The sequence below is a fragment of the Rattus rattus genome, chromosome 5, assembly GCF_011064425.1.
Source record: "Rattus rattus isolate New Zealand chromosome 5, Rrattus_CSIRO_v1, whole genome shotgun sequence".
NCBI classification, from domain to species: domain Eukaryota; kingdom Metazoa; phylum Chordata; class Mammalia; order Rodentia; family Muridae; genus Rattus; species Rattus rattus.
In genome coordinates, this window is record NC_046158.1 from 119,593,673 (window position 1) to 119,620,544 (window position 26,872).

Below are 26,872 nucleotides of genomic sequence, written 5' to 3' on the forward strand. Positions count from 1 at the left end.
TGACATCAAGAAAAATAAAGGAATAATATTTTCTTAATATTCATGTAACACTAAAATTTTAAATAAACATCATCACTTTGTTTTTTGATAAGGAAAACTAATTAGTCGGACTCCTAATTCTCTACCCTTCAACTCTCTTCTCTCTCTCCCCCCGCCTCTGTCCATCTGTCTGTATGTCTGTCTGTCTGCCTCTGCTCGGTGTGAGATCTCTTTCCCTCTGCCTCCAAGTCTATTACAGCACACAGTGGAAACTGATTAGGAAAATAGAGCCTGAAGCCTTTTCAAAGGAAAGGCATTTGGGTTTTGAAGCTTCATTAGCAAGATGACAATGAACTTTAAGTAGCTCTTTTTCTTCTCCCAGACAAGATAACTAGAGTTGTCTATTTTTTAAAAATAGAAAAATAATAACCAAAAAGTGAATTTAGCATTATTTTGAATGCTTCAAGTTGTTCAATCAATTCAGAAACACTAGACATTTTAGCATCTAATTTCTGCTTCGAGTTATATCTTATCTATACTCAGGATTAAATGAAAAAAATAACTAGGTAAAACCTGACTAATATGTGTGGAATAGCAGTTGTTGACATTAGCATGCTTTCAAAGCATGAGCATACATTCAAGAAGATTGGCTATAAGGAATGATTTACTATGGCAAATTCCTTCCCAGGGCTGTTATTTTTATTAGTAATTTTTTTGCCTTCCCAAACATATTGAACTACATATTTTTGTTACTATAGTAGGATTCAATTTCCAGATAAAGTTATCTTGTTGATGCTTTAATTTTGTTCTTATGATTTGAAGGTTTCCAAATTTGAGGAAGGCACAGTAAGGAAATGATTTCTGGAGACATTCTGAATTTGATGTGAGAGAGGCTAGATAGACACATGGGGAAAAAAGACATGGTGGTGGCGGGGCGCTGAGATCAACATGGTGCACCAAGACAACTGCTCATGGGCTTCTGCTTTGTCATTACAAAATAGTGACACCTCTGTCCATATCATCAACCTTGCAAACTGCTCCCATCATGCATCTGACATAATGACACATCCAAAAATCTCATAGGAGGATGGCAAAGGATGTGTGTGAAGCTTATTCTTGGAAAACCATAACCTAGTTCTGGACTTTCTTGTCTCCCCCAAACACACATACACCTTTTGATTCCCCAGTAATTCTCTTCACCATTGAAGCTTGCCCATAAGGACTAAGCTGTCTAAAATCATAGGTGCTGTGATTCTAGAGAAACTCATAGCCTCTCTTGAGGATATGTTTTTGAACTAGGACAGAAAGACAGGGGAAAGTAAGGGGATATGGAAAGGTTTGAAGAGAGACCCTTATTCTGGAGTCTGGTTGAAGTTTTCAGTCATGGAGAATCAAGAATTAGAGTGGTTAGACATGATGATACACACCATAAATCCAAGGACTTGGGAGGCAGAGGCAGGTGGTCACACCAGCCTGGTCTACAGTGAGTTCCAGGACAGCTAGGGCTATAGAGAACAACAACAACAACAGCAACAACAACAACAACAACAACAAAACAACAACAACAATTTAAAGCACAATTGCCATTTGCTATGTCCTACATAGAGACAGAATTCCTTTTATATATAGACATTTCAAATAAGAATGTTAAAATAGCAATGAATTGTTCCTAATGTCCAAGCACATATGACCTTCAAACATGTCCTTTCTTAATCGCTTCTGAGACATTTTCTGGGATTCCAACAAACAAACCTATTAATTTTTATCTACAGTGAAGACATTTCTACCTTCCTGTGTGACACTGGTAAGCTTGAGTTTTACTGTATCAGTTATAATAACATCCAATGCACTTCTGGAAACAAACTATGAACTCATTGAAAAGAAAAAAGGTTCTTTAACAGCTCTTTGAGATAAACCATTAAAAGCCACTTTTGGTGGCTACTGTAAAGACACCCAGTGTGACTCCCTCTTGAGAAGCTCACATTCACACAGTAGGTGTATCATCTCCTTTACCAGAGCCTTTCTCTCTCTTGCTTGAGTCTATGTTGAAATATATTCTCATTAAACTCTTAATTCTGCATCATACTTATTCACAATGAGGTTCTTTCTGTTTTGAAGTCCGGTATCCAGCCTTACTGGAGAGGAGGGCTCTGCAAAGAGCTCGGGCTATTGTGGGCAGCTGTAGCAGAGAGCTGTATCTCTGGCCTATACCCCACTGCTGACGCTGACCTTATTCCATAACCAATGAGCCCCCCTTTTCCCCTCACCCATCAATTTCTTACTTTGTGTTTAATTCTTCCTCTGACAGTGATGAGCACTAGAAACACGGGGTAAAGGGCTCTGTTTGATCTCGTAGTCTTAATATTTTTCCACTCCGCAGCAGCAGCAAAAGACTTAAAGGGCCTCCCCGAGTTTGACATTCTCTGAATGGCTAACCTGTAGGTGCTTGTTCTGCTCTCTTACTTACAAACCAGCCTTACTTATGAAAGGTGTTTTATACTTTCATTTGCTTCTGTGGCAAAAAAATACTGTGACAACTTAGAGAAGGAAAAGTTTTATTTCAGCTTACAAGTTACAGTCCATGACTGAGAAGTCAGGCAGGAACTTGAAGCAGAAACTATGGCAGACTGATGTTGCCGGCTCACTCCCAGGGCCATACTTAGTTAGCCTTCTTTTGTTTAGGTTTTATTTGTTTTTATTTTATGCATATAACTGTTTTGCCTGTATGTGTATGCTTGGTGTCTGCAGAAGTCAGAAGACAGTGTCAGGTCCTTTAGAACAGGAGTTAGAGATGGTTGTGAGTCACTATGTAGATGCTGGGAATTGAACCTGTGTCCTCTGGGTCCTTTGCAAGAACAAGTGCTCTTAACTACTAGATCACCTTTCCAGACTTTAGCTAGCTTTCTTTTTTTTTCTCTCTCTCTCTTTTTTTTTTCTTTTTTTTCGGAGCTGAGGACCGAACCCAGGGCACTTGCTAGGCAAGCGCTCTACCACTGAGCTAAATCCCCAACCCCTAGCTTTCTTATATATAGCTGAAGACCTCCTGTCCAGGCAGTAGAACCACCAGAGGAGCCTGGGTCCTCCTCATCTATTAAGGAAATCAAGATAATTCTTAGTACCTGGGCTCATGACATGTGCCTTTAATTCTAGCACCTGGGAGGCAAAGGGAGACAGATTTCTGGGAGTTTGAAGCCAGCCTGATCTTCACAGTGAATTTCAGGAGAGCCAGAACTATATATAAACTCTGTCTTTTTTGAGAGAGAGAGAGAGAGAGAGAGAGAGAGAGAGAGAGAGAGAGAGAAGAGAGGAGGAGGAGAGGAGGAGGAGGAGGAGGAGGAGGAGGAGAGAAGAAGAAGAAGAAGAAGAAGAAGAAGAAGAAGAAGAAGAAGAAGAAGAAGAAGAAGAATGAAAAGAAAGAGGAAAAGGAAAAGATAGTCTCCCATAAACATGGCCACAGGTTTATCTGACCTAGGCAGTCCCTCAATTGAGACTGTAATCTCAGTTGACTCTAGTCTCTGTCACATTGACATTTAAAGCTAATTAGAACAAAATACTAGGGATGGGCTTCACAAACTAAAGTGAGGAGTAGGTGTACCGGACTGTAAATTCAGTTCTGAGGGATCTAAGACACCCTACTCTGCCCTCCGTGAGCAGCAGGCACTCACAAGGTGCACAGACATACATATAGGCAAAACGCTCATACACAAAGTCTAAAATAAAAATTGAAAATTAAAACAAGAGAGAATTAGGACCATCAGAGATCTTAAGATGGCAGTGACTATGGAAAATGTTGTAACTAAGCTGAATAAACTTTATATTTCAACGTGGGTCAGAGACACAATGTGTAGAAAGGTTTTTAACATCTGTGACCTCCTCTTCCCTCTTTTTATTAATATATGCCTTAGATGACTTGGGTTTCAGCCCCCTTACCCAGTGCACTTTCATTTAGAGAGATTTGAAGGGATGATTCAAATGAGTCATCTAGGAAAGTTCCCGCTTCAGTATGCCTGGTGTTTTAATGAGAAAAGAGACTCCGGGGTGCACAGGTACAGAGAAGAGACGTCAGAGGGTGGGGCTTTCGGAGCGGTGGGAATGTCTCGGGCCAACTCCTCTATCAGAGCGTAGAGCGTTCTCTCCTTTTCATCAGTTAAAACTATGGTGCAAGCTGCATATACCTTAAGGCATTCCTGGGCACCACTTTAATCCTTTAAACCTGTGCTCGTTAACCCTGAGCTAAGCACATCTCCAAATGCGTCTATCCCCTTTCTTTCTTAAACTGTGTCTTTAAACTGAGCATGCTAAGGAATGGACCCGCCCCTCGAAGAATGTGCAGTCCCTGTAATAAAAGTTCTGTAGTCTTTTTTCTTTTACTTTTTCTGCTTTGGAAATATCTCCTACTACTTCCTAGCCTGGAGCAGGAATAAAGCTCCATTTTTCACGTCTTAGTTATACTTATTTTGGCTCTGTATTTGCCAAAATGCTAGCCCATCATGTTGGGTTACAAGGAACTAATCAGAAAATGACCTACTTATAAGCCAGTAACAGAAGCCCTTCAAATGGCACCAAACCTGCCAGCATTTTGGTTTTAGAATTTGGGTCCACTGAGCTGCAAGAAACCATTATTTCTGTTGTTTAAGTCACTCAGTCCATGGTATTTTGTTAAGACAGCACCAGGAAACTGAGACGCTCACTCTCCCTTTAGGAGTAGACACACCCAGATCAGAGCGTGGCTACCTGCCAAAGGCAGTTTTCCTGACTCCCCAGGTCTCCAGCATAGTGCTCAGACTTCGTTAGACAGCTGTTTGGCCCAGTCACTCACTTCTACAAGGCTTACTTTTTGGGACGATAAGTAAGCAGTATAGTTGGTAAACTCCCCTGTGTTTGGTAGTTTCTGGACCCAGGTCACCTTTTCATGGTCATCTTTGGCTTATACTGCTGACTCCTCAATTGCCAACTTTCCTAAATAAGTGTGTTCAAGAGTCACACTCATGTAAATGTATCCTTTGTAAATACTCTTAGGTGTGCCTATCTCTCTTGAGATGCCAGTGCGGACTCCTGACCTATGCGGCCTCTATCCTATGTCTCATGTCAAAGCCTCATCTTCTCCCCAGACACTTCGCTCTGCTCCTTTCTTTGCCGTTTGCTACATTCTCCCCCTTTCATGTTAAACCACAGTTTCTAAAATCTTAACCTACAGATTACAGGTAAATACTTTCTAAGTTACCTAGAAAACATAAAGAAGGTACTAAATCATTTCACATCTCAAGTTACATTTACATCGTGAATTATGAAAAGGACCATTGAGGTTAAAGGATTGATGGACAAGCCAGGAGTCTTTGAGTCTGACCGCAAGTCGGGTGTGTTTACAGAGGGACAGCGTTAAAAACAGAAGGTTCTTTCCCACAGCGGCAAAGTTTGGCTAACGTTGACTGCTCTGTCCTTCCCACCAACTTCATTTAATGAAGAACAACTTCAGCCTCTGACTTTTCAGGATTCACATCAGGAGAAATCTTCACATTCACCCTTATGTGCGCCAAGAAGATAGGATATTGTCAAAGGAGGGAGAATAATGATGATCTGTTACTAAAAATAGCATTGCAGCCAAGAAAGAATGACTCAGCACAGGGTTTAGCAGATACGATGAACTCAAACACCCTTAAGTAAGGATAGTACTACTGCAACGCCATACTTGATTGTCTATTGCCATTGTCATCAGACACCAAGACCCCTAGGGGTACTGGAGGAAGCGGTAGACAGTGTTCACTGTGGAAATGAAATACTTCCTCTCTTCAAGCATAAATGAAAGTAAAACATGAAATCAGGATTCTGGCTTGAGCTATAGTTTACTATCTAAAACTCTTAATTTAGCTAAAAGAAATATATTTTATAAAATAAATAAGAATCAAACCAATATATAATAGCAAGTGTTAGTACTTATAAAGCAGGTAGTGCCAGACAGTTCTCAGTGCTTATATTTACTAATTTTTTTATAGTCCGCTGGCTGTAAGAAGGACCACTGATCATTCTCGGTCAGTGCTGAGGTGATGTGGACACAGATGAGTCAGGTAGCCTGACCAAGGTCACTAAGCTGGTAGACAATTCTAGGCTATACTAGGAGCTGGTGTAGCCACTGTTCCTTTAAAAGACAAAAGTTTTGAAACTTTGTGGAACTCATGTTTAGGCATCATCACACAGCAGGAGAGATAGTAAGGTGTGCCTCTTGAGTACCCTGAGAAGCAGATTTTGAGAAGCACCTTTGGGTGGCTGAGTCTTGCCTTTTTCTCCCTCCCAAAATCAAGCCCAGATCCCCAGTTATAGAAGCTTGGAATTAATCATCTGGAGAAGGACAATTGAGAACCCTGAGACCAAGTTCCCTAAGTTGGGTAATTTCCTTCTCACCCATTCCCGCAAGACATAAAATTCATAAAATGCATTTCTGCGAAAGACCTCTAGTCAATACCACTTCAACCTGAGACATAGTTTTTGAGGCTGATCCTTTGAGGTCAAAGAGGGAAAAGAGGACTTTCTAGTGAGTGATCCAAGAGAGACATACATGCTTCCCTCTCAACCTCTGCTCACTGTGAAGTTTCTATGGACCCTCATCTGGGAACAAGTTGGATTGGGCAGAGAAAGACCCTGAGGCAGAGTTGATAAAATACTTTGAGTGTACCCAACAGGACACCTTGGAACAAGAGTCACCTAAATCCCAAGTAAAGCAAGATGATGAGGGCTTTCTATTCCTGGTCTGTTGGTAGTTGTCAGTGTCTCCCAGGTGAGGCCATCTACATGGAGCTGTCTGTCTGGGAATACTGTCCCATTTGGGACTGCAAACTGAAGGCTGTCTGCAATTGGGGACATGTCCCTCATTAAGGGAGTGTTTTTCTGGCACTTGTCAGTGTCTGTTACAACTATTCAAAGAGTCAAGAGTTGCATTCTGTTTCAGAATGCAAAAGATAAGCTTAGGGTAGTTATTTTAGATCGCAGAAATGAGAAAAAAAAGGAACGTCTGAATGAGTTGTGAAAATACTCTCCTTCAACCAAGGATGTGGTAGTGGCTGAGAAAGGTAACAGAAATGAACGCTGACTAATACCATGAGAGTCAGGAGGGAACTCAAGATCCAGGCTCCGCCATTCCGGCACTCAGACTGGAGCTAACAATTGTCCAGCTAACAATTTAATAAGGATAATTACTTTTTTAGATTTAATTCTTTCTCAGAAGAATTAGCTGATGAAGTCACAGTGTTAAGTACTATGGGGGAAAATGTTTGTGCCATTTTCAAACAAATAATAGCTGTGAGATCATCGTGCTCAATTATAAAACATCACTCAAGTGTGCTCTAGAAATCCAAGGCTTTGTTACTTTTGAGTGTCACCTATAACACAGCATACTTCAAAGAAAATTCTGAGTTTGAACTCAGTTCAGAGAGCCCAGGGACAAGTTGATTCAACTTAATCCATCAAGTATTTATTCCATTCTGTGTATATGGCAGACACTGCCAGGAACACATCTTGCTTTTAGGTAAAGGGGATGCAACTACTCTTTGTTATATTTGAGACGCTCTAGGTTAAAGAACAATTGGCAAGATTGAAAATGAGTCATTGCTGTTTTCAAAGTGTGGAAAACCATATGCATGTTCTAAAGACTTCAGCTCGATGTTAATCATTTCCATTTCTAGAATAGAAGCATTTTGAGATGAGTTAGGCTAAGTTTTGCTTCTCTTTTTTGGTGTACTCAAAGGCCTTGGAAAAAGCATTTATTTAGAACACCGATATCTCATTGCCAAGATGACATTTCATGCACAGAAATGTTAGAGTATAGACTGAGTAAATCAGAATTCAGCAAGGTTTACAGTGAACCTGTAATCATGTCTAACCTCATGTTATTACTTCATTTCCACAGCTTGTGAAGTTCAAATGTCCTTATTAGAGAAGCTCTTATCTCCCCAGCTTCCTTTTCCTTAACTGTTGCTGATGCCCAAGTAGTGTTTTCATGCTATATACAGTTATTGGGAACACAAAGTCATAAGGGCCAGTTTATGTGTAGACAACCTGGTTGCTGTTATAGTTATCTGGCATGGGTCAAGATGGCTAATGATAGACATGGGAGGGTGGAACACAAGTTACCACAAAGTGACGGACATCAAATGTCTGCAGAATCCAAAGCTTAACAGTGATATAATCTATTATGTAACTTGCTGGCAGAATGTCATGTTAGTGTGAATATTATATAAATTTGTCTCTGTAGTCAGAGGCCAGAGATCCTCTGCCTCTGATAACAGCCTGTCTACATGTGTGTCTGTAGGCCTGCCTCTCCAAGAGGCCAATGTGCCTGTCTCTATGTATGTGTCTATATATGATGGGGTATGTCTGGGTACCTGGTCTTCTATGTGCTTACTTTTTTCCTGAGTGAAAAGGCATGTTATATCGTCTATGACTTATTGCAATTCTTTCAACTTCCCAGTCTCCAGTGACCCTCCCTGTCCCCTGGCATCAACTCACACCCATTGACTTACAGGGAAATGTAACATCTTCTTGAGTTGTTCTAAAAGAATATTCCCTTTGTAAAATGAGTCTGCGATTGCAGAGTTAAGATTTCACAGAACAGAAAGAGAGGCTGATGTATTCTAGGGATTAAAATAGCTTCTTTGGTCATCTGAGGCATGGATGGTTTAAAAACATGACTTGGGATCTCCCAATTTTGGAGTTTGTTGGCATCCTGATTTAGCACAACCATCACCTTCCTCGCTCCTAACATTACCTCATATTTTTTCTACGTAACTCTTCTTACCTTTTCACAAACAGGAAGAGCTTAGAAGCTGGGCATGACATCATACATCTGTAATGCCACTCAGGAGGTGAAGGCAGGAGGATGGAAAGGTCAAGATTACTTTCTCATCCTGCTGCATAGGGAGTTCTAGGCCAGCCTGGGATATCCAAGACCCTACTGAAACAAACAATCAGAGTCTCATTAGCATGACTGTCTAAACTTCAGCTGAACAAGAATGACACCAATAGACACGCTAACATAGAAGGGGGAAGTCAAGAGGTTTCAACTCCACACAGAGAACTGCAGGCTACTAAGGTATGCTGAGAGCAGGAGGAATAGTCTTCCCCAGGGAACAACCCACTAATTGCTTATCTAACACCAACTGATCAGCCCTGAAAATGCATACCAGTAATGTTATACGACTGAACAGGCTGTGTTTATGTACTGCACACACACTACCACCACCACCACCAACGCCAACACTTAAATTTTTAAAAAGAGGCCATGAATTTGAAAGAGAAGGTTTGGAGGGAGGAGAGAGAAGAGAGAAATGGTATCATAAATCTCAAAAATTAAAAGCTCAAACAACTCAAGGAGCTCGAGAAGTCTTAGGAAAGAATTGGGAGAAAGATTGAGGGACTCAAAGAAGACAAGAACACCACAGGCAGACCAACAGAGTCAACTAACTTGGACCCTCGGGAGTTCTCAGAGACTGAATCACCAACCAAAGGGTGAGCACAGGTTGGACCTAGGGCCCCTGCACATATGTAGTGGATGAGCAGCTTGGCCTTCATGCAGGTCCCCCAAACAACAGCAGGGTCTGTCCCTGAGTCTGTTGCCTGCCTGAGAATCCCACACCCTTAAATGGACAGCTTTGTATGGCCTCAATGGGAAAGGATATGTCTAGTCCTGCAGCAACACGTGTGTGTGTGTGTGTGTGTGTGTGTGTGTGTGTGTGTGTGTGTGTGTGTGTGTGTTGATACTTAGAGGGGAGCTTCCCTTAAGGAAATGAAGGAGGAAGTGGGGAAGAACTTGCATGAAGGGATACTGGGAGGAGAGGAAGGGCTGATATTGGATTGTAAAGGGAATAAATAAATAAATTCAATTTCACAAACTGGCATCTGTTGATACCATCTTCCAGTGTGGGGTGGGGTGGGTCATGGGCAGATGTTTGCCCACTTTCTATCCGTACATGCTTATTAAGATAGCTTCGCAGAGACATGTGTGCCGCTCAACATATTTCAGCAAATAAAATCTTCACAACTTCATCACATTTAGAATTATATCTGGCTGATTTGGTAAATATTAGTCTGGAGATTTATAGCGGACTACTGTAAGTTTTTGTCTCTCAATTTGGCCCCGTCCCACCAACTTCTGTAACAAGAGATTGGGCAAAAGATTATGTCAATGATTTAGCTCATGAGATAAAGAGTTTGAACTAATACTTCAGAATGGTCACAGCGAATTTCTTGTTTTTTGCTTTGTTTTGTGGGGTTAGGGGATCAAACCCGAACCCTTGAGTAGTAAGGACCTCCTACTGAGCTACACTGCTCCTTATGGTAAAATTTAATAGATACAGATCTTAGATTTTCTTTTTTTACATTTAATTCTTTAGTGTATGTGTTCCTGAGCGCCCTTGCATACTAAAGGACATATATGGAGATCCCAAGACTACTTGTAGGACCCTGTTCTCATCTTTCTCCACATGGGTTCCAGGGATTCAGCTCAGGTTGCCAGTGCCTTTACACACAGAGCCATCTCGCTGCAAAATCAACAATTGTGTGGAGGCTGGAGGTATAGCTTGGGGTAGAACACTGCTCCAAAAGTTTTGTGATTGATCTCCAGCATAGGAAGCAAAGACACTTTGAAGCTATAAGGAGTAGAAAACACATGGCTTGATGGCCAATTCATGTGTCATCTTGCCTTGGCTATAGTCCCCAGCGATTCAAACACTAACCTCGTTCTTTCTGTGAGGGTATTTTGTAGATGTGACTAAAACCCATAATCAAAGCGATTATCCTAGATAATCTGGGTTCGTCTCATTTAATACATTTCAGAACCTTAAGTGTGAGACCAAGGCTTTCCTAATGAAAACCAGAGAGACGGTTCAATGGTTAAGAGTGTAGACTACTCTTAAACTCTACCCAAGTTTCCAGGACCCACTAGGGAGGTCTTAATCACCTATAACTCCAGTTCCAGGGAACTTGATGTTTCTGGCATCTGTGGGCACCTGCACTCAAACACATATATAAGCACTTAATTTAAAACTATTAAAAATATTTTAAAAGAAGAGCAAAACACCATCGAAACAACAAACAAACAAACAAACAAACAAACAAACAAACAAACAAACAGAGTCATTGGGCTGGGCCAAGCCTGCCAGACCTGTGGACATTAGGTGTCCCAGTGTAGCTCTGAATGCAACCCAACATCTCTGTAGATGACTGTCATGTTACAACATCAGAAGGTTAAACATGTCTTCTAGACAACAGCTTTAGTTTATGTCTATGGGTTCCAATTTGCTTTCCACGACAGTGTTCTTTATAGACTTTGGGCTTGCCCAGTTTAGCCCTCATAGTCACATGAAGTAACTCCTTAATAAATCCTTTGATACGTGCCTGTATCTCCTACTGGCATTTTTCCTGGTTGATGTCCAACTGAATGTATTGCTTAGTCCTTCCTGACACACAACTTAGTCTTTCCTTTCCTTTCCCTCTCCCTTTCATCCTTTCTCCCCCCCCCAGCCTCTCCCCCACCCCCCAACTTTCCTTTTTTCCTCTTCTTCCCTTGAGACAGAATTTCTATATGTCACCCAGGTTGACCTTAAACTCCTGGTCTTCCTGCCTCAGTCCTCTGAGGGCTTGGATGACAAGTGTGGGCCACTTGGGCCACACAGCTAGCTTGGCTTAGTTCTCTAAAGTGAGAACATTCAATTTGCTATGAATGTGCTATGCCTTATCACTGAGCTCTGGTGTCAGCAACTGCAAGCGTGTGTTCGGAACATCACAGTTATTAAATCCAACTCCACCTGCCATAAATGTACACTGTCTAGCAGGAGATGTCAAAGAGATGCCAAATGACTCTGTGGAAAAGTGCTGTTTTCAGGTTTCAGCTGAGCAGCAAACCAGCCTTTTGTGGGTAAGTATGGGGCAAAATACCGTTGACATTATTAAGATTTTGAGAATGTAAATGTCTTTGTTAAAGCAGGACTTTCGGAAAGGAGCTCAGTCTGGGGTCAATAAGAAACCTTCCAGCCTCTAAATGGATAGCTCCCTCTGGAATCCACTCTTCTCGGTTTCTGCCTATTGCTATTATTAGCAGTGGCTGCTTTTCTGTATTTACTTCTGGCAGAAGGATACTTTGCTCATTTTTGTAAATCTTGATGAAGGGATTCTGTGGCTTATAAAATGAGGCTTCTCTTGTGCACTTGGCACCAGTGATATGAATAGGCATCAGTGATGAATGTATGTGAACATCCTGGTGGTCTCAGGGATGTGGACATTTCTGTGGAGTCAAGTGTGACTCCTCAGAATGTTAATGTCTACTGCACACACAGTGGCTGTCACTGGTAGAATGAAAGTATTTCCCATTATTCATTCTCCTCTAAAACTTTCAAGTATATTTTGGCTCTTAGCAAATTGCGCCATATTTATCAAATAGTTCTGTGTCTCCTTAAAATCATTAGAGAAGCATGTAAACAAAAACATTTTTTTTCAGGATGTGTCTGATTTCATAACCCAGGCTGGCCTCAAACATGCAACGCTTCTGCTAAGTGCTCTGAGTGTTAGAAACGTCCTTGCTGCCATAGTTGGCCGTTTCTCAAGACGAGTGTATAGCTTCGTGGCTGACCATCTACCTTTCAGGTTCAGATTTCTCTTGGAAACAGCTTTGTGATGTTAAGCTGTGATGGTTAATATCCACTGTTAACCTGACTGGATTTAGAATCACTTAGCCTCTGGGCATTCTCATGAGAGACTCTCTAGCGAAAGTTAGACGGAATGTTGTCAGGACTATTTCTCCTCGGGCTCGGGTCCTGGACTCCATAAGAAGGAAAAAGCCAGTGGACCATAAGCATCTTCACTCTCTGCTTCCTCACTGTGGATGGAGTGGAACCAGCTGCCTCAGGCACCTGCAGCTTTGATTTTCCGTCATGATGGACTGTACTCTTGAACTGTGAGCTGAAGTAAACTTTCTCTTCCTTAAATTGGGTTCCTCCTTAGTATTTTATCACATATCCCTTCTATACCTGCCAAAAAGCCATGTAGGGTCCAGGGGATGGCTCAATAGATAAAACTTATGCTGCTCAAATTTAAGGACAAAGGTATGGATCCTCAGAATCCATATGATTGTGGGAAACTGTAACAGCCCACTGTATTCCCAGTGCTTTGAAGATGGAGACAGAAGACCCATCACGGCAAGGTGGCTAGCCAGACTAGACATATTGGTGAGTGTGCATACACTCATGTGTATACATCACATGAAAATGCATGTAAGAAAAAATCCAATAGTTGTTCCTACGTCTGTGCCAGTTGTACGCTCACTATGAGTATAGAAATTAATAGAGCAGTATGTAAACTGATGAAATACAATTACAGAAAGAGTGTATGAATGAAAAGCAATTTAAATGCTATGGAAAGGGTCCTGTGGGACCCTTTTCCTCTTAATGGGTTATCTCATCCAGTCTTGATGTGACGGCGTGTGCCTGGTCTCATCATAGCTTGTTATGCTGTGTTTGGTTGATGTCCCTGGGAAGTCTGCTCTTGTCTGAGGGGAAGTGGGAGGTTGAATATGGAGGAGAGGGAAGGTTGGGGAAGGAGAGCCTTGCAGGAGGGGAGAGAGGGGAAACTGCATTCAGGATTAATATTCAAGAAATTATAAACAATGTAATACATAACCACTATAATATACAAATATATTTATATATACTGCAATATACATATACTATAAATACTAAATATACTGTAATAGTTTATAGTTATTACAACTTAGGATAGAGACTAACACTGGAGGTAAGACTTCAAGGGAAAAGGGTTTGCTTTTGCTTGTCTGCTTTTAGCTCTGCCTGGCAAGTTTAGTTTTCTTTTTTGTGAGCTCATCTACCCTGTTGCCTCTACCTCTGCCGCCAGCCTTCATCTACATCAGATCCCAGCTTCTTTAGCCTTTGTCCTAGGTAAGGTTAGGATTGCTGTAATGAAACACCATGAGCAAAGCAGCTTGGGGAGAAAAAGGTGCTTCCATATCACAATTCATTATCAAAGGAAGTCAGGACAGGAACTCAATCAAGTAGGGCTGAAACCTGAGGGTAGGAGCTGATGCAGAGGCCATGGAGGAGTGCTGCTTACTGCCTTATTACGTATGGCTTGCTCAGTCTGTTTTCTTACGGAACCCAGGACCACCAGCCCAGGAATAGCACCACCTCCAATAGGTTGGTATCAATCACAAATTAATACGTGGCCCTAGAGGCTGCCCACATGATCTTATGGAGGCATTTTTTTGAGTTTCCCTTCTCTCAGATGACTTTAGCTCATGTTAAGTTGACATAAAACTATCTAGCACCACCTTTCAATGTAGACCGAAGACCAAAGGTTCTCTAGAAATCCCCCAGCCATGGAGACTGTTGAAGTATCCAGCCTCATGGACTGAGGAACCTCAAGTTCTCAGCCTCTCCAGGGTAAAGACAACCGTCATTGCACACCCATTTCAGTTGTGTAAGTCAACTGAATACATTTGCTTTTAATCTGTATTCACCCTATTGTAGAGAGCTTTAACTAGCACAATTGTGCATGTGTCTTGGTTTCCTAGTCCACAAGAAAGCCCCTGTTGGGAGAGCTCATGTGTAGCGGGATGGAAATGGTGTGTATTAGGAGGGTCAATACAGGCTAAGTAAAAGGCAGACCATATTTCTCCATTAGAAATGACAGATAACAATTACAATGTGTATGACATATTTTAAGTAAGTTTAGACATGTACACATTTTTATAGTATCACTGAAAGCTGATATTCTTATAATTTCCTCCTCAATAGTAGCTGCCAAGTATCTATTTAAATATCATGTTGACAGAATAGAAATATATACATATATATATATGTATATATTTCAGAGAAGAGTGTATTGGGCTTAAACAAAATGTTGAAAATAATTTTTAAACTTTATGCTTGAGATCAAATGAAAGTAGGAGTGGGGCCAGGTTGGGAAGATAGTAGTTCCAGAAGGAGTAGGAGAGGGATAATAGAGGGGATTGTGGGGTGAATACAAACTCCCTCCACACACACACACACACACGCACGCACGCACGCACGCACGCACGCACGCACGCACGCACGCACGCACGCGCGCGCGCACGACATTGCCAAAGAATAAAAATTTAAACAGAAACTCTATGGAGATCACATTTTTTCTAGAATCTTCTTTTATATTAAGTCTAACTATGAAGGCTATGTGCTTTTTAAAGGAAGACTTAGGCTACCAGCATAGAACAAAACAGGTATCATATTAATTTTGATTTCTTTGGGTTTCTGTTAGCAGAGTAACTGATAAGGACCTGTATAATTTTGGAGATTTTTCTCCCATGAGATATAATTACTTGTTATCATTATCCTGAATTCTGAGTTAAAGCCTAGAGCAGGAGACAATAGAACATGACACTGTTGTGTGTATACATATTTATAACCAGATCCTGTGTTCTCTCAGAAACAGCCCTAAAATGCTGTTTCTGTCATTTCAGAGTGTTAAGTGCGAGACTGTTCTACTCACAGTAGTTTTGATTTCTCTTCAGGAGATTCTTATTTTGAATTCCTTTTATTTTTAACTTATGTTGATGCTTCTTTTTTTCTAAGGGATTTTCTCTTTTATTGGTTATTTTATTTGCTTTTCCTTGTTCCAGTAGATGCGATAAAAACTGCTTGACTTTGCTCACTGATACCTACGAAGAAAAGGATTTTGGTTCATTTCACTTCTGTATGACTTTTAAAAGGAAAACAGGAAGGTTAATTTTTTCCCATTTCTAAAACAAATACAAGTTTCGTGTAAGTACCCAAACTCTTGCTTTTTAACATTGAAATGATATATGGCTTACTGATCTTAAAGAACCCATAGTGTATGAAAGAAACCCTTTCAAATCTGCTACATTATTATCTGAACTATTGAGCCAAACAGTAAAAGCTAAATGTTATAAATAAAATAGAAGGAGAATTTAACCAATTTACTCTTCCCTGCTAAGTTGTCATGGTGATATCAATTATGTGAGCTTAAGTAAGTAGAGATGATTCTGCCTCACCTGTTACAACAAATACATGAGGAACTCTCACAATCTTTAAAAATGCAAAAGAGGTCTTTCCCTGGCATATTTTCTAGAAATTACCTAATTAACCTACCTGAATTAAAGTTTTAAGTTTTTAAGTGTGTGTATATGCAGTTTGTTTTGAATTGCACAAAATAACAAAGATTAAAAAGAATTTAAAAGGCTTATGAAGAAAATCTATTAATATACTTTTTCAGAACGAGCTGTCTGAGAAAGTTATAAACCTCCTTTTTCAATCAGTACTTCTACAAAGGATCAACTTATTTTTTGATTTTTGTGTCTGTTACTAAAGTTTAAACTCCTGCTTTCTGAAATGCTTAACCCCAGGGCATGCATAGGCAAGTCTACATGCAAAAGCTTCCCTCCCCCATATAATATTTTTATTAAACTTTTGGGAATTTTGTACAATGTACCTTAATCACGCTTGCATCCCATTCCTCCTAGGGCCACCCACCTCCTCAACCCCTTCTTCCTCCTACCCTCCCTGCCGACCACCCCTACTTCCTTACCCCCACTCCCCTATCCCTACCCCCTTCTACCTCAACCTCCTTACCTCCTCACCCCCAGCCAAAATCTCCCAAGGCAACAATGCCAAAATATCCCAAGTCCAGTTTATGTTGCCTATATACTCACTGGAGTGTGGTCGAACTCCCAGTAATCAGCCTCTTAAAGAAAACCAAGTTTCCACCCCCTATTCCCAGTACTTGCCAGGAGCCATCAACTATGAAAAGGTAACTTCAGCATCCTTCACAGTTTTTCAGGACTCTCTTTTCAACAGTTTCCTGTCTGTCTGTCTGTCTGTCTGTCTGTCTGTCTGTCTGTCTGTCTGTCTGTGTCTGTGTCTGTGTCTGTCTCTGTCTCTGTCTCTGTCTCTTCTTTTTTCCTTTTTTCCTTCCTTCCCATTCTTGGCAGGGATAGGGTGTGGGGGTGGAGAGATTGTCATAGAAGCCTTCAACGTCTCTCATTCAGTTATGATTCTACAGTCATTGATACCACTGCAAAAGAAGCTTCCTTGCCCATACCAGACAGCAGCACCTTGGTTCATGGACATCAGCTTGATCCTCTGTGACAGCATGGATCATTGACATCCCCATGGCTTCTGGTGGTATCAGACAACGAACATTTACATAGCCTCTGTCAGCATAGACCATAGACATCTTTCTTGGAGACTTAATCCAGAAAATGAACTATTCTTCACCTTGGATATTTTGTTTTGCCCAGAGGCAGGCAGCATGTCCAGGCACAAAAGCTTTTTTCAAAGACAGCTTGGTTGGGCTGGGTATGTAGCTCAGTTGGCATAGTGCTACTTAGCATGCTCAAAACCTTAGGTTTGATCCACAGCTCCTCGCTAAATGGGGCTTCCTGGTATATACCTATAATACCAGTAGAATAATACAAAGTTCAAGGTCATCTTTCACTACACTGTGAGTTTGAGGCTAGGTTATGTGAGAGAGACCTTGTCCTCAAACAAACACAGCGTATAATTAACTTATCCACTTATCTTAGTTACGGTTTTACTGCTCTGAACAGATACCATTATCAAAGCGACTCTTATAAGGACATTTAATTTGGGTTAATGTACAGGTTCAGAGGTTTAGTCTATTATCATCAAAGTGGGAGTATGGCAGTATCCAAGCAGACATGGTGTAGGAAGAGCTGAGAGTTCTACATCTTCATCTGAAAGTTGCTAGGATGAGCATCTTAAAGTCCACATCCAGAGTGAAACATATCCTCCAACGAGGCCACACCTCTAAATAGTGCCACTCCCTGGGCCAAGCATATACAAACCATCACATTCCATTCCCTGGCCCCTATAGGCTTGTTCAAACATATGAGTCAATGGGGTCATACCTAAATGTAGCATAATGAAAAATACATTTAGTCCAACTTTGAAAGTCCTCAATGTCTATAGCAATCTCAACAGGGTTAAAAGTCCAAAGTTCAAAGTCTCTTCTGAGATCCATGCAATCACTTAACTGCAATCCCCAAAGCAAGACAGGAAACCAGCTGGGTGAACTCCAAACTCAGGATCTCCATGTCTGATGTCAAAGTGGTCTTCAGATCTGCAACTCCTTTTTCATCATTGTGGACTGCAAATAAATTTCTTTCTCCTGGGCTGGTTCATTCTCTCTTAGCAACTTTCCTCAGAAGGTATCCCACGGCTTTGGCATCTCAAACATCTTTGGGCCTCCAAGAAAACTTTACCACTGCACAGCTTCTTGTTCCAATATTTGAGATCCACACACAATCTTCTGGGCTCCTCCAAAGGGCTTGGATCACTTCTCTAGCTCTGCCCTCTGTCGCACTCTAGGCTCTGGTTGACTCCACTTTGCTGCTGCTGCTATTCTTGATGATCATCCCATGGTACTGGCATCTTCAATACACTGAAGTCTTCTGCTGCAACTAGGCTCTGTCAACATCAAGCTGTGGACCTCAGGGTCTACTGAAGCTCCATAAACATCCAGCAGACAAAAAGGGATGGAGCAGAGGGAGTCAGATGCACAAAAGATTTTGTTCATTGCACTTGGTTCTCTCTCTCTCTCCCCTCTCCTCTCCCTTTTCCCCTCTCCCTCCCTTCCCCCCTTTTTTTTGTCTTAGGTCAGACCTGAAAGTAATCCATAGTGCTTTCAGCCACTTTCTATTCAATTAAAATGTAAGGGACTAGGAAGTGTTATCTTGGTACTGGGAAGTGAGAACATGAACTTCAGTGAGCTTCCTGCATGCTTTGGCAACATGAGATTATCATATTGAGGCAGGAAACAAAGGCAGGGAAATCTCTGGGTCCTGGGAAGGGTATCTCCTACTCTGGACTCTGTAGCTTCACCTGATTCTCAGCTGAAGATGAGGCATTTCAGCACATTCTATGAAATATTACAGTATTCCAGCCGGCAGTTCAATCCCTAGACTGCATATCTCATGGTGGAAAGAAAACAACTCTCTCATGTTGTTCTCTCTCTCTCTCTCTCTCTCTCTCTCTCTCTCTCTCACACACACACACACACACACACACACACACACACACACGAGAGAGAGAGATCTCCACATAATTAACATTTACTATGAAGTGTTTTGACACCAAGAGAACATTTCTCTTATTCTAAGATATTTTATATTTATTATAATATTATTTTCAATTAGGAACATTAAAATAGCAACAAACCAGGCTTAGGGCCTGAGTGTATGACCATGAATATGGCCTTACTTTTCTCCTACCGATCTTTTGGGACTCTTACAAACAAAATTATTAACATTATTTATACTAAAAATAACCTAACTTTCTGTATCTCATGATCTAGAGTTTGCTTTATCTGCTATAATCTTCCTTAGTGTACCCCAGGAACCATCCCATGACCTCAATTTCAGAACCCACAAAAATCATGTCTATGTATATGTATGTGCTATAAAGACAACAAGGTTGATTCTCTTTTAAGAATTATCCGGGGTTGGTTAGATTTAGCTCAGTGGTAGCTTGCCTTAGTTTGGCCCTGAGGTTGGGTCAGCTCCGAAAAAAGAACTGAAAAAAAAAAAAAAAAAAAAGAAAGAAACTCATCCCATAAGTAGCTCCAGGTTACATTTTTTTTTTTTTGGTTCTTTTTTTTGGGGGTGGGGGCCGAACCCACGGCCTTGCGCTTCCTGGGCAAGAGCTCTCCCCCTGAGCTAAATCCCCTACCCCCACCTTTTTTTTCCTTTATTCCTTTTCATTTACTCTTATGCATAAATCTGTGTTTAAAAAAAAATCTCCTAATAAACTGTGACTTGGCTTCATCCTGGCTGATCCTGAAACTCTTTTTTGTTATAAAGTTAAGAAACCAGTGCTACCTGAGTGGGAGTCTCTAAGTAGAAATCATCAGTCTGCCTCATGGGGCTGTGATCCCTTCCTGAAGAACTGCCAATGACAGGCAATATGCCACACCGTGCTACTAAAAGGGTGGTGCTTAAAACATCAATGTAAAAGTACTAGATGCCGTGCAGTGGTGGTGCACATCCCAACACTCAGGAAACCAAGGTAGGTAGATCTCTGAGGTCATGGCCAGCCTGGCCTACAGGATAGCCAGAGCTACACAGAAAAACCCTGTCTTGAAAAACAAAACAAAACAAGTACTAACATCTAGTTTAGGAAGCAATGTGGGTTTGACTAATTCTGTTAATGTGTCTGATGGCCTGACTCCTCGACCTCCTTTTGCTACAGTGTTTTCTGAGTGATTTCCTCTCTCACTCCCTCAAAACAAGCAGCACAGTCAGCCATGACAGGTATCAGAGAACCTTTCTGTGACTCTCAAAGACATCAAAAGCTGAAGATACGCCTGTGAATAAAAAAAGGTCTCTACCTTCAAAACATTATTTTCTGGTTGTAAAGATAACAGCCAACTGATAACATGAGGTTTTAAAAGTTAGTGTTATTGGCTCTAGGGTGTCTTGGGACACACTTTTCTTTGAGTAGAACCCTGTAAGATCTCATGAAGGAGAGTTTTGGAGGCAAAACAGCAGAGACAAAGTCAGGAAGATGTGTGAGGAGGACAGTACAGCTGAGGCAGAAGAGTGACAGTTGAGGAATGGTGGGCAGTGAGCCACAGAGGCAACTCCAAAGCAAGGACCTCGTGCCCCACATGAACAGGAGGCATGGGGAGAGATGAGCCCAGGAGTGACTGTCACTGAGTTACTTTAATTCCAAAAAGCCAAGACCAGGCCTGGTGGTGCTTGGCTTACTTTCAGCACTTGGGAGGTATAGGCAGATGGATCTCTGTGAGTTTGAGGCCAGCCTGGTTTAGAACAGGCAGGAATATGTAGAGAGAGCCTGTCTCAAAAACACAAAACCAACCACCACCAACCAATCCCGATCTCCTCCTTATGCAATTTAAAAAAATATATTTAGAGTATCTAAAATCCTTTTCGGTAGTAATTGCCTTAATTTTAGTCAGTCAGATTAAACAGGAATTTTAGCATTTCCTGTGCTCCTGTTGCTGGGTGGGCTATATTTATTTGGTGCTGAGAATAAGTTGGTCCTCAAGTTCCATATTTGCTTTTAAGAGAATTTCATAAAGACAAAAGCATGACTAATGGCTGAGGGGTTGTAGTAGCCTCCTTGTATAGCTTTTGGGAGGCAAATATTATATGAAATGATCCAGCAGTGTGGTACCCTTTAGCAATGGTTCCTTGGTGCATATGATTCTCTGTTGGCTAGGAATGAAAGAGACAGTGGCACGGGACCGAGGTACTTGCTGTTCTCTGGAAACTTCCATTACCTTGTGAGAAGACAATCAGTAACACTAATCAGTAAAAAAATATAATCAAGTTAGTTTTAAAGATCAATGTATACTGTGATAATAAGGCTCTGAATGTGAGCTAATGGGAGAATTATAGAACAAAGGCACACAGGGAAGTGGAAGCAGGTGGGGTTCAATACAGGAAGAGTAGGAAGGTGGGGTTTCATTCAAAATGCGGGTATCCATCACTGAAGGGTTAACAGTAACACAGTTTGATTAATACTTTACAAAGACCATCCTGGCTGATGGGACCAACCGATGTGAGATTGCAGAACATCAACCAAGGGGACAGGAAGGGTCATATGGAAACGGCAGTAGGCAACTTTGCAAAGGATGGTGGGATGCAGATGAGTGCAGAGGCATCAGAGAGAAACCATGTGGGCAGACAGAGGATGCTTCTGAAGTACCACAAAGCAGAACCAAAGATGGATGGATGTAGAGGAAGGACGGACAACAAACCTGAAGGAAAAGCTCTTGCATTTCTTTTTTTCTGAACCAGCAGAGTGGATGGAGGACCTCATTCCAGGGAATGGGAAGAGTGAAGGCAGGGCTGCCTTAGGGAGAGACTCGAGACTCTCCCTATCTCCCTTCACAGGATTATAACGAGTTAGACGTGTGTGACTGTACTCTATGGAGAATCGAAATTGTTTCTCTAGGAATGAGTCGTGCTGGGAATGGGTTGGGACAGGGGCCTCGTTCTTTGCTAATGATGAACAGGTGAAAAGCTAAAGAAGAATTGCTAGTGAAGATTCTTTACCTGTTAGCGACCTTCTCCGGGGCATTACTGTCCAAAGACATTTCTCACTTTCCATAAGTGTCTGTTTTTCCTGCCATTTCTAGACCTTACTCTCCCTCAAAGTAACCAGTCCTCTTTGACTGTGATGCACTACATCCTGTTTTACCCAAGCTTCTCTGGGAAGAGCAGAACATGAGTAAGAGCTTACTGAAGTTGTGCAGGCAACATGGCACCATAACAAGGCTCAATCCATCTTGCTCACAAGTGGCTCCTGTTAGACAGGTACACGTGATGGCAGAGGCTGCTACTGCTGGTTTGATAAGGAGGAAGAAATTAATTTCTACTTCCTACTATGTATCAATGGAGAGTCCATTAACTATGTTTAAGCCACCCTGTTTCTAAAGTATGAACCCTTGGGCCCCTGGCATCATCAGAGGGAGGCCAGTTTATGCAATAGTCAGAAATAAAGAGAGCAGGAAGTGGCACTTTCTGTTCAAGCACTTGGTTTCTCTAGTTCCTGAGTCTCAAAACGTGGTCCCAGAACTGCTACCGAGGCACCGCATAGGAATTTGTAAGGCGTGCGGATTCTTGACTCCACCTTAGGTCTACAGAAGAATTCTACACTCTGGGGGTCAAGCCCACTCATCTGTGTTCTAAGACGCCTTCCATGGGAGTCTGTTGCCTGCTAAAGGCTCAGAGCTCCCTACTCTGGGTAGCAGTGGGAGAGGGTTGAAGGCGAATGAAAGTGAAATCAAAGCGCATAAATAGAGTAACGTGGAAATGACTGTCACTCATCAGACAGTAGAGATGCAGGCACACATAGCCAAAACCACAGAGAGCAGATGCTGTTTCTGTTAGGGCTTTCAATCAAGAATTGAAAGTGTATCAGATCACAGTTTCTCTAAGTCTTAAATAAATGTATACAGCATGTGTTTGACCAAACGAGGAGATGGGTAATTTTGAGCATTATAATCTATTTTAGCTGCTTCCCTCTCTTAAAGTAAGATTTAATCTTTCAGTTGCTTAAATTGATGCTAAGGGGCTTTTACTAATCATCTTAGCGTTCTTCATTTTTCTAGACTATTTTCAATTAGGACTAGAAAATGATCTTAGGGTATACATTTCCCAACATGACTAAGGGTTTCACTTTAGCAAGGCAGCTCTGTTAGATGCAGTAAGTACTGGGGTTAAAAAAAATGCCTACTCCCCAATAGAGAAGAAATAACCTTTCATTATTAAACACGTCTCAGTCTCAGACTTCTGGGAATGACTGCAGACAAGAAGCTGCCTCTATGTGGTCCAGGAGAAGAGTCAGAATAAGAAAAAAGATGGGCCCTACTCCAAAAAGAAAACAGAACTCTGGAAAACCCCAAAGGTAGTGATAGGTTACTGAAAACTGTGGAGGACAAGATGTATACATGGATGTCAACTGAGCTAACAGGTTTAGTCCCGATGCCCCCTGGCATGGGGTGTGTATGTGTGGGAATTCCTCATTCAGAAGATTAAACTTGGAGCCTGGATGAAGGGAGACTGGTGTATTATTACCCTTAGGATAGCTCACCGCCCTCATGTGCTGTAGATCCAGTTAGGAGGGTTTTGTTTTGTTTTATTGTTCTGTTCTTTTAGTTTGAGGCAAGATCTTGCTGGGTAGTTCTGGTTGGCCTGGCACTGCCTATGTAGACCAGTCTGGCCTTGGTTTTCCTGCCTCTGCTTCCCAAGTTCTCAGATAGCAGGTATGTGCGATCATGGCGTGGAAGTTATAGGTATTAGTGAGAGACAGGGATTCCTCAAGCAAGTGGTCAGCAGTGGAGAAGAAATCCATTCTGTCACTGCGTATGACATGGAGTCGGTGACTGGATGCCATCTTGAGAGGAATCTATTGTCTCCAACTGGGCTACTCAGGGGGGCCTGAGAACAGGGAACAACCCCAGTGCAGGGAGTCGGGCCACAGCCCTGGGGTGAGAGAGTGCCCTACAGGCAGCTGTGGAAAGCTAGGGGTTTGGGAAGAAAAGTGCACAGAAAGAGGCTCATCTCAAACAGCAAATGGCACAGGGAAAGGCACCTTTACTCAGTGGCCTGGAGCGGATTCTGGAATTTGACAGCTCTGGCTCTGAGGTCAACAGAAGAAACACCTTCTGGAACCACGTAACTGCCAGTCCCTGCTATGGTGCCCCAGACTTTGAAGCTCAAGCTGAATTCTGAACATCCACAGCTGTATCCCTCTTAGAGGGTGAAATATACTCAGGGGGGCATAGAACTAGGAAGACAAATATGCTGATATGCAGATCTCAGTGTTGTGAAAGGCCCTGGTTACAGCATTAGCCACCATGTTACAATTTAAGGAGTCTTAGAAGGGTAAGAGAACCCACGGAACAGAGACTTCAAAGCTAAATATACTCTTCTGTGATGGGAAACTGCTAGCACAAGATAATCAGTTTTCTGGTAAAACTGATCAACCCTATCAAAGAGGACTCAAATGAGCAGATACATCTACCAAGGACCCAGAGATGAAAGTCAGCAACACAGAAAAGTCAGCAAATGAAAAAGAATATCGGGAAGACAGATGAAAAAGTCAGTGATGTGGAAGAAAAGTTCAGCAGCAACAACAAAAGAAAACAAATAGAAACATTGGAAATAAAAAAAATCAGTGATTCAGACAATCAGTCAGTGGAAAGTATCACTACAAGATGGCGGAGCCTAGCTAACTATCAGAGATGGATGGAAAGAGCTAGAAAATGCATTCAAAGATCAATAAAAGAAGCCCCAAAGACCTTATCCATCTTCTTATGATGTTATTCATATTTTTTATTTATCTTCCTTTATGTGAATGTCCATATGTTGCCTAATGACATTAATGTTTGAAAACAACAGACTTTTCTAGTTTCTTCCAGAGCGTTCTATATATGAGATTGTGCAATGATGTGGACAAGCGTGTGAGTGTATAGATTATGAAAACTAGAAAGGGGCCAGGATAGTGAAGGAAGAGACCTTAAGAGGTGGGGAGAAATAGAACACTTATGGCATAAAGGCAGAAGGAAGAAATATTTGGTGGGTAGTGAATGGGACCAGCAAGGAGGATCCTGTGAGTCAGGGAAGGTCAATGAGGACGTGTGATAAGAAGCTTGTAATGAAATATATTCGTGACAATCTTTTATTGAAACCCATTACTTTGTACACTAACTTACAATTTTAATAAAAAGAAAAAATATCTCCCTTTGTCAGAGCATTTGTTGATTATTTTAATGCATATTTTCATGCTACCTTCTAATGTCTCAAAATACTTATAATATGTTATTTGGGACATAAGAGGACTTTGATTTTTTTTAAGTTTTATGGAATGCGTACTACAAGGTAATAGACTACAGTAGACAAAAATATAGGCTGGTTATCAGGAAGATGTCTCCCACAGAGTATAGGTGGGTGATCTTAATGGGTGGTGGTGGGACAGCTGAACTGATTTGGTCTTCAATCTTAAGGACCAAGAGAACTGTGGTGTGGTTATGAGAGAAAGAAGACAAACTTAGGGGCTTCCTCATCTAAGCATGTAGTAGACAGAGTAGTTAATTACTAACATGAGATGTAAATGTTGCTTAGTTCCTCAAATGAAGTGATGAGATGAGAGTCATACCCAAGCTGTGTGAATATATTACTTGGGCTGAACCCAGGTTTCTTCTCTGTTCTAACTATCCCTAGGCCCAGGCCTGGAAGCTTCTAGCTTCTGTAAAATTTAATCTTCCAAGATGACTGATTGATTCAATCCAGTTTTTCTCAGCTTCTGACTGAATTGTTCTGCCTGGCCTCATTCATGTTCTAATCTTCTGGTTCCTTCTCATTTTCTGGCTAGTTTTGTCTTCATCTGTATCAAGCTTGTTCTCTCTATAACTTGTTTCTGTAAAACTGTCCTGGGGTAAACTGTTCTGGTAAATTGCCATATACACACACCAGTCACCACCACTCCTCTCTGCTTTTTAAAAGAACTATTATATGAGTACACTGTAAGTTCTTCAGACACACCAGAGGAGGGCACCAGACCACATTACAGATGGTTGTGAGCTACCATGTGGTTGCTGGGATTTGAACTCAGGTCCTCTGGAAGAGCAGTCAGTGTTCTTAACCACTGAGCCATCTCTCTAGCCCATTACTGTCTCTGTCTCTTTCTCTCTCTCTCTCAAGTAGCCTCTCTTTTCTGTCCTGTTCTTGTGCGAGTTGGGCATATCTTATCTCCAAATCATTCTGTCAAATCTGATGATTTGACAATCAGATCAATCTCTGATCCATCACTTTGCCCCTCAATTGGATATCATACAGGGCTATTTCCTTCTACAAACTAACCTTACCTTCATCGTTAAGGACTAAAGATGTGTACTAAGAGTGTGTCTCTATTTTATCTAGATTATATTGTAATCCAGGGTGTGTCTGCATTCTGGCCAGATCAGATCTTTGGATATAACCCTTTGCCAGAGAGAATTGTGGGTAGATGGCTGCAGAATTGCCTTTTAAACTGTTTGCTTTTTAACCCTTTTTTCTTCAGTAAGAAAAAAAGTGGGATCATCTGTGAAAAATGAAGGGAACACCTATTAGAGAGAAGAAAGAGCTATGGTAAGTTTGACTAGCAAGATGTCAACATTTACTGGGGAAAACTGAAGGCCTACTTGAGGCTGAAGTTGAAAGGCGTCTGGTTTTCTAAATTATTCCCAGTGAGTGCACAGAGAACAGTGTTTCATTAGACTTGACTTTCATTAGAGTGACTTCATTAGACTTTTACAATGGAATGTGATAGAATCATCAATGCCAAGGATGCTACTTTGTCTAAGTATGAAGTTT

General features: G+C 41.5%; 1 protein-coding gene across 1 annotated transcript in view; it reads right to left on the reverse strand.

The window, feature by feature from the left end:
• Positions 1-26,872, reverse strand: part of Sel1l2 (SEL1L2 adaptor subunit of ERAD E3 ligase) — a 122,443-nt gene that overhangs the window by 54,623 nt on the left and 40,948 nt on the right. Inside the window, exon 3 of the mRNA XM_032902362.1 lies at positions 15,502-15,670. Coding sequence (XP_032758253.1) covers positions 15,502-15,670 — 169 coding nt within the window. The remainder of the gene's footprint in view (positions 1-15,501; positions 15,671-26,872) is intronic.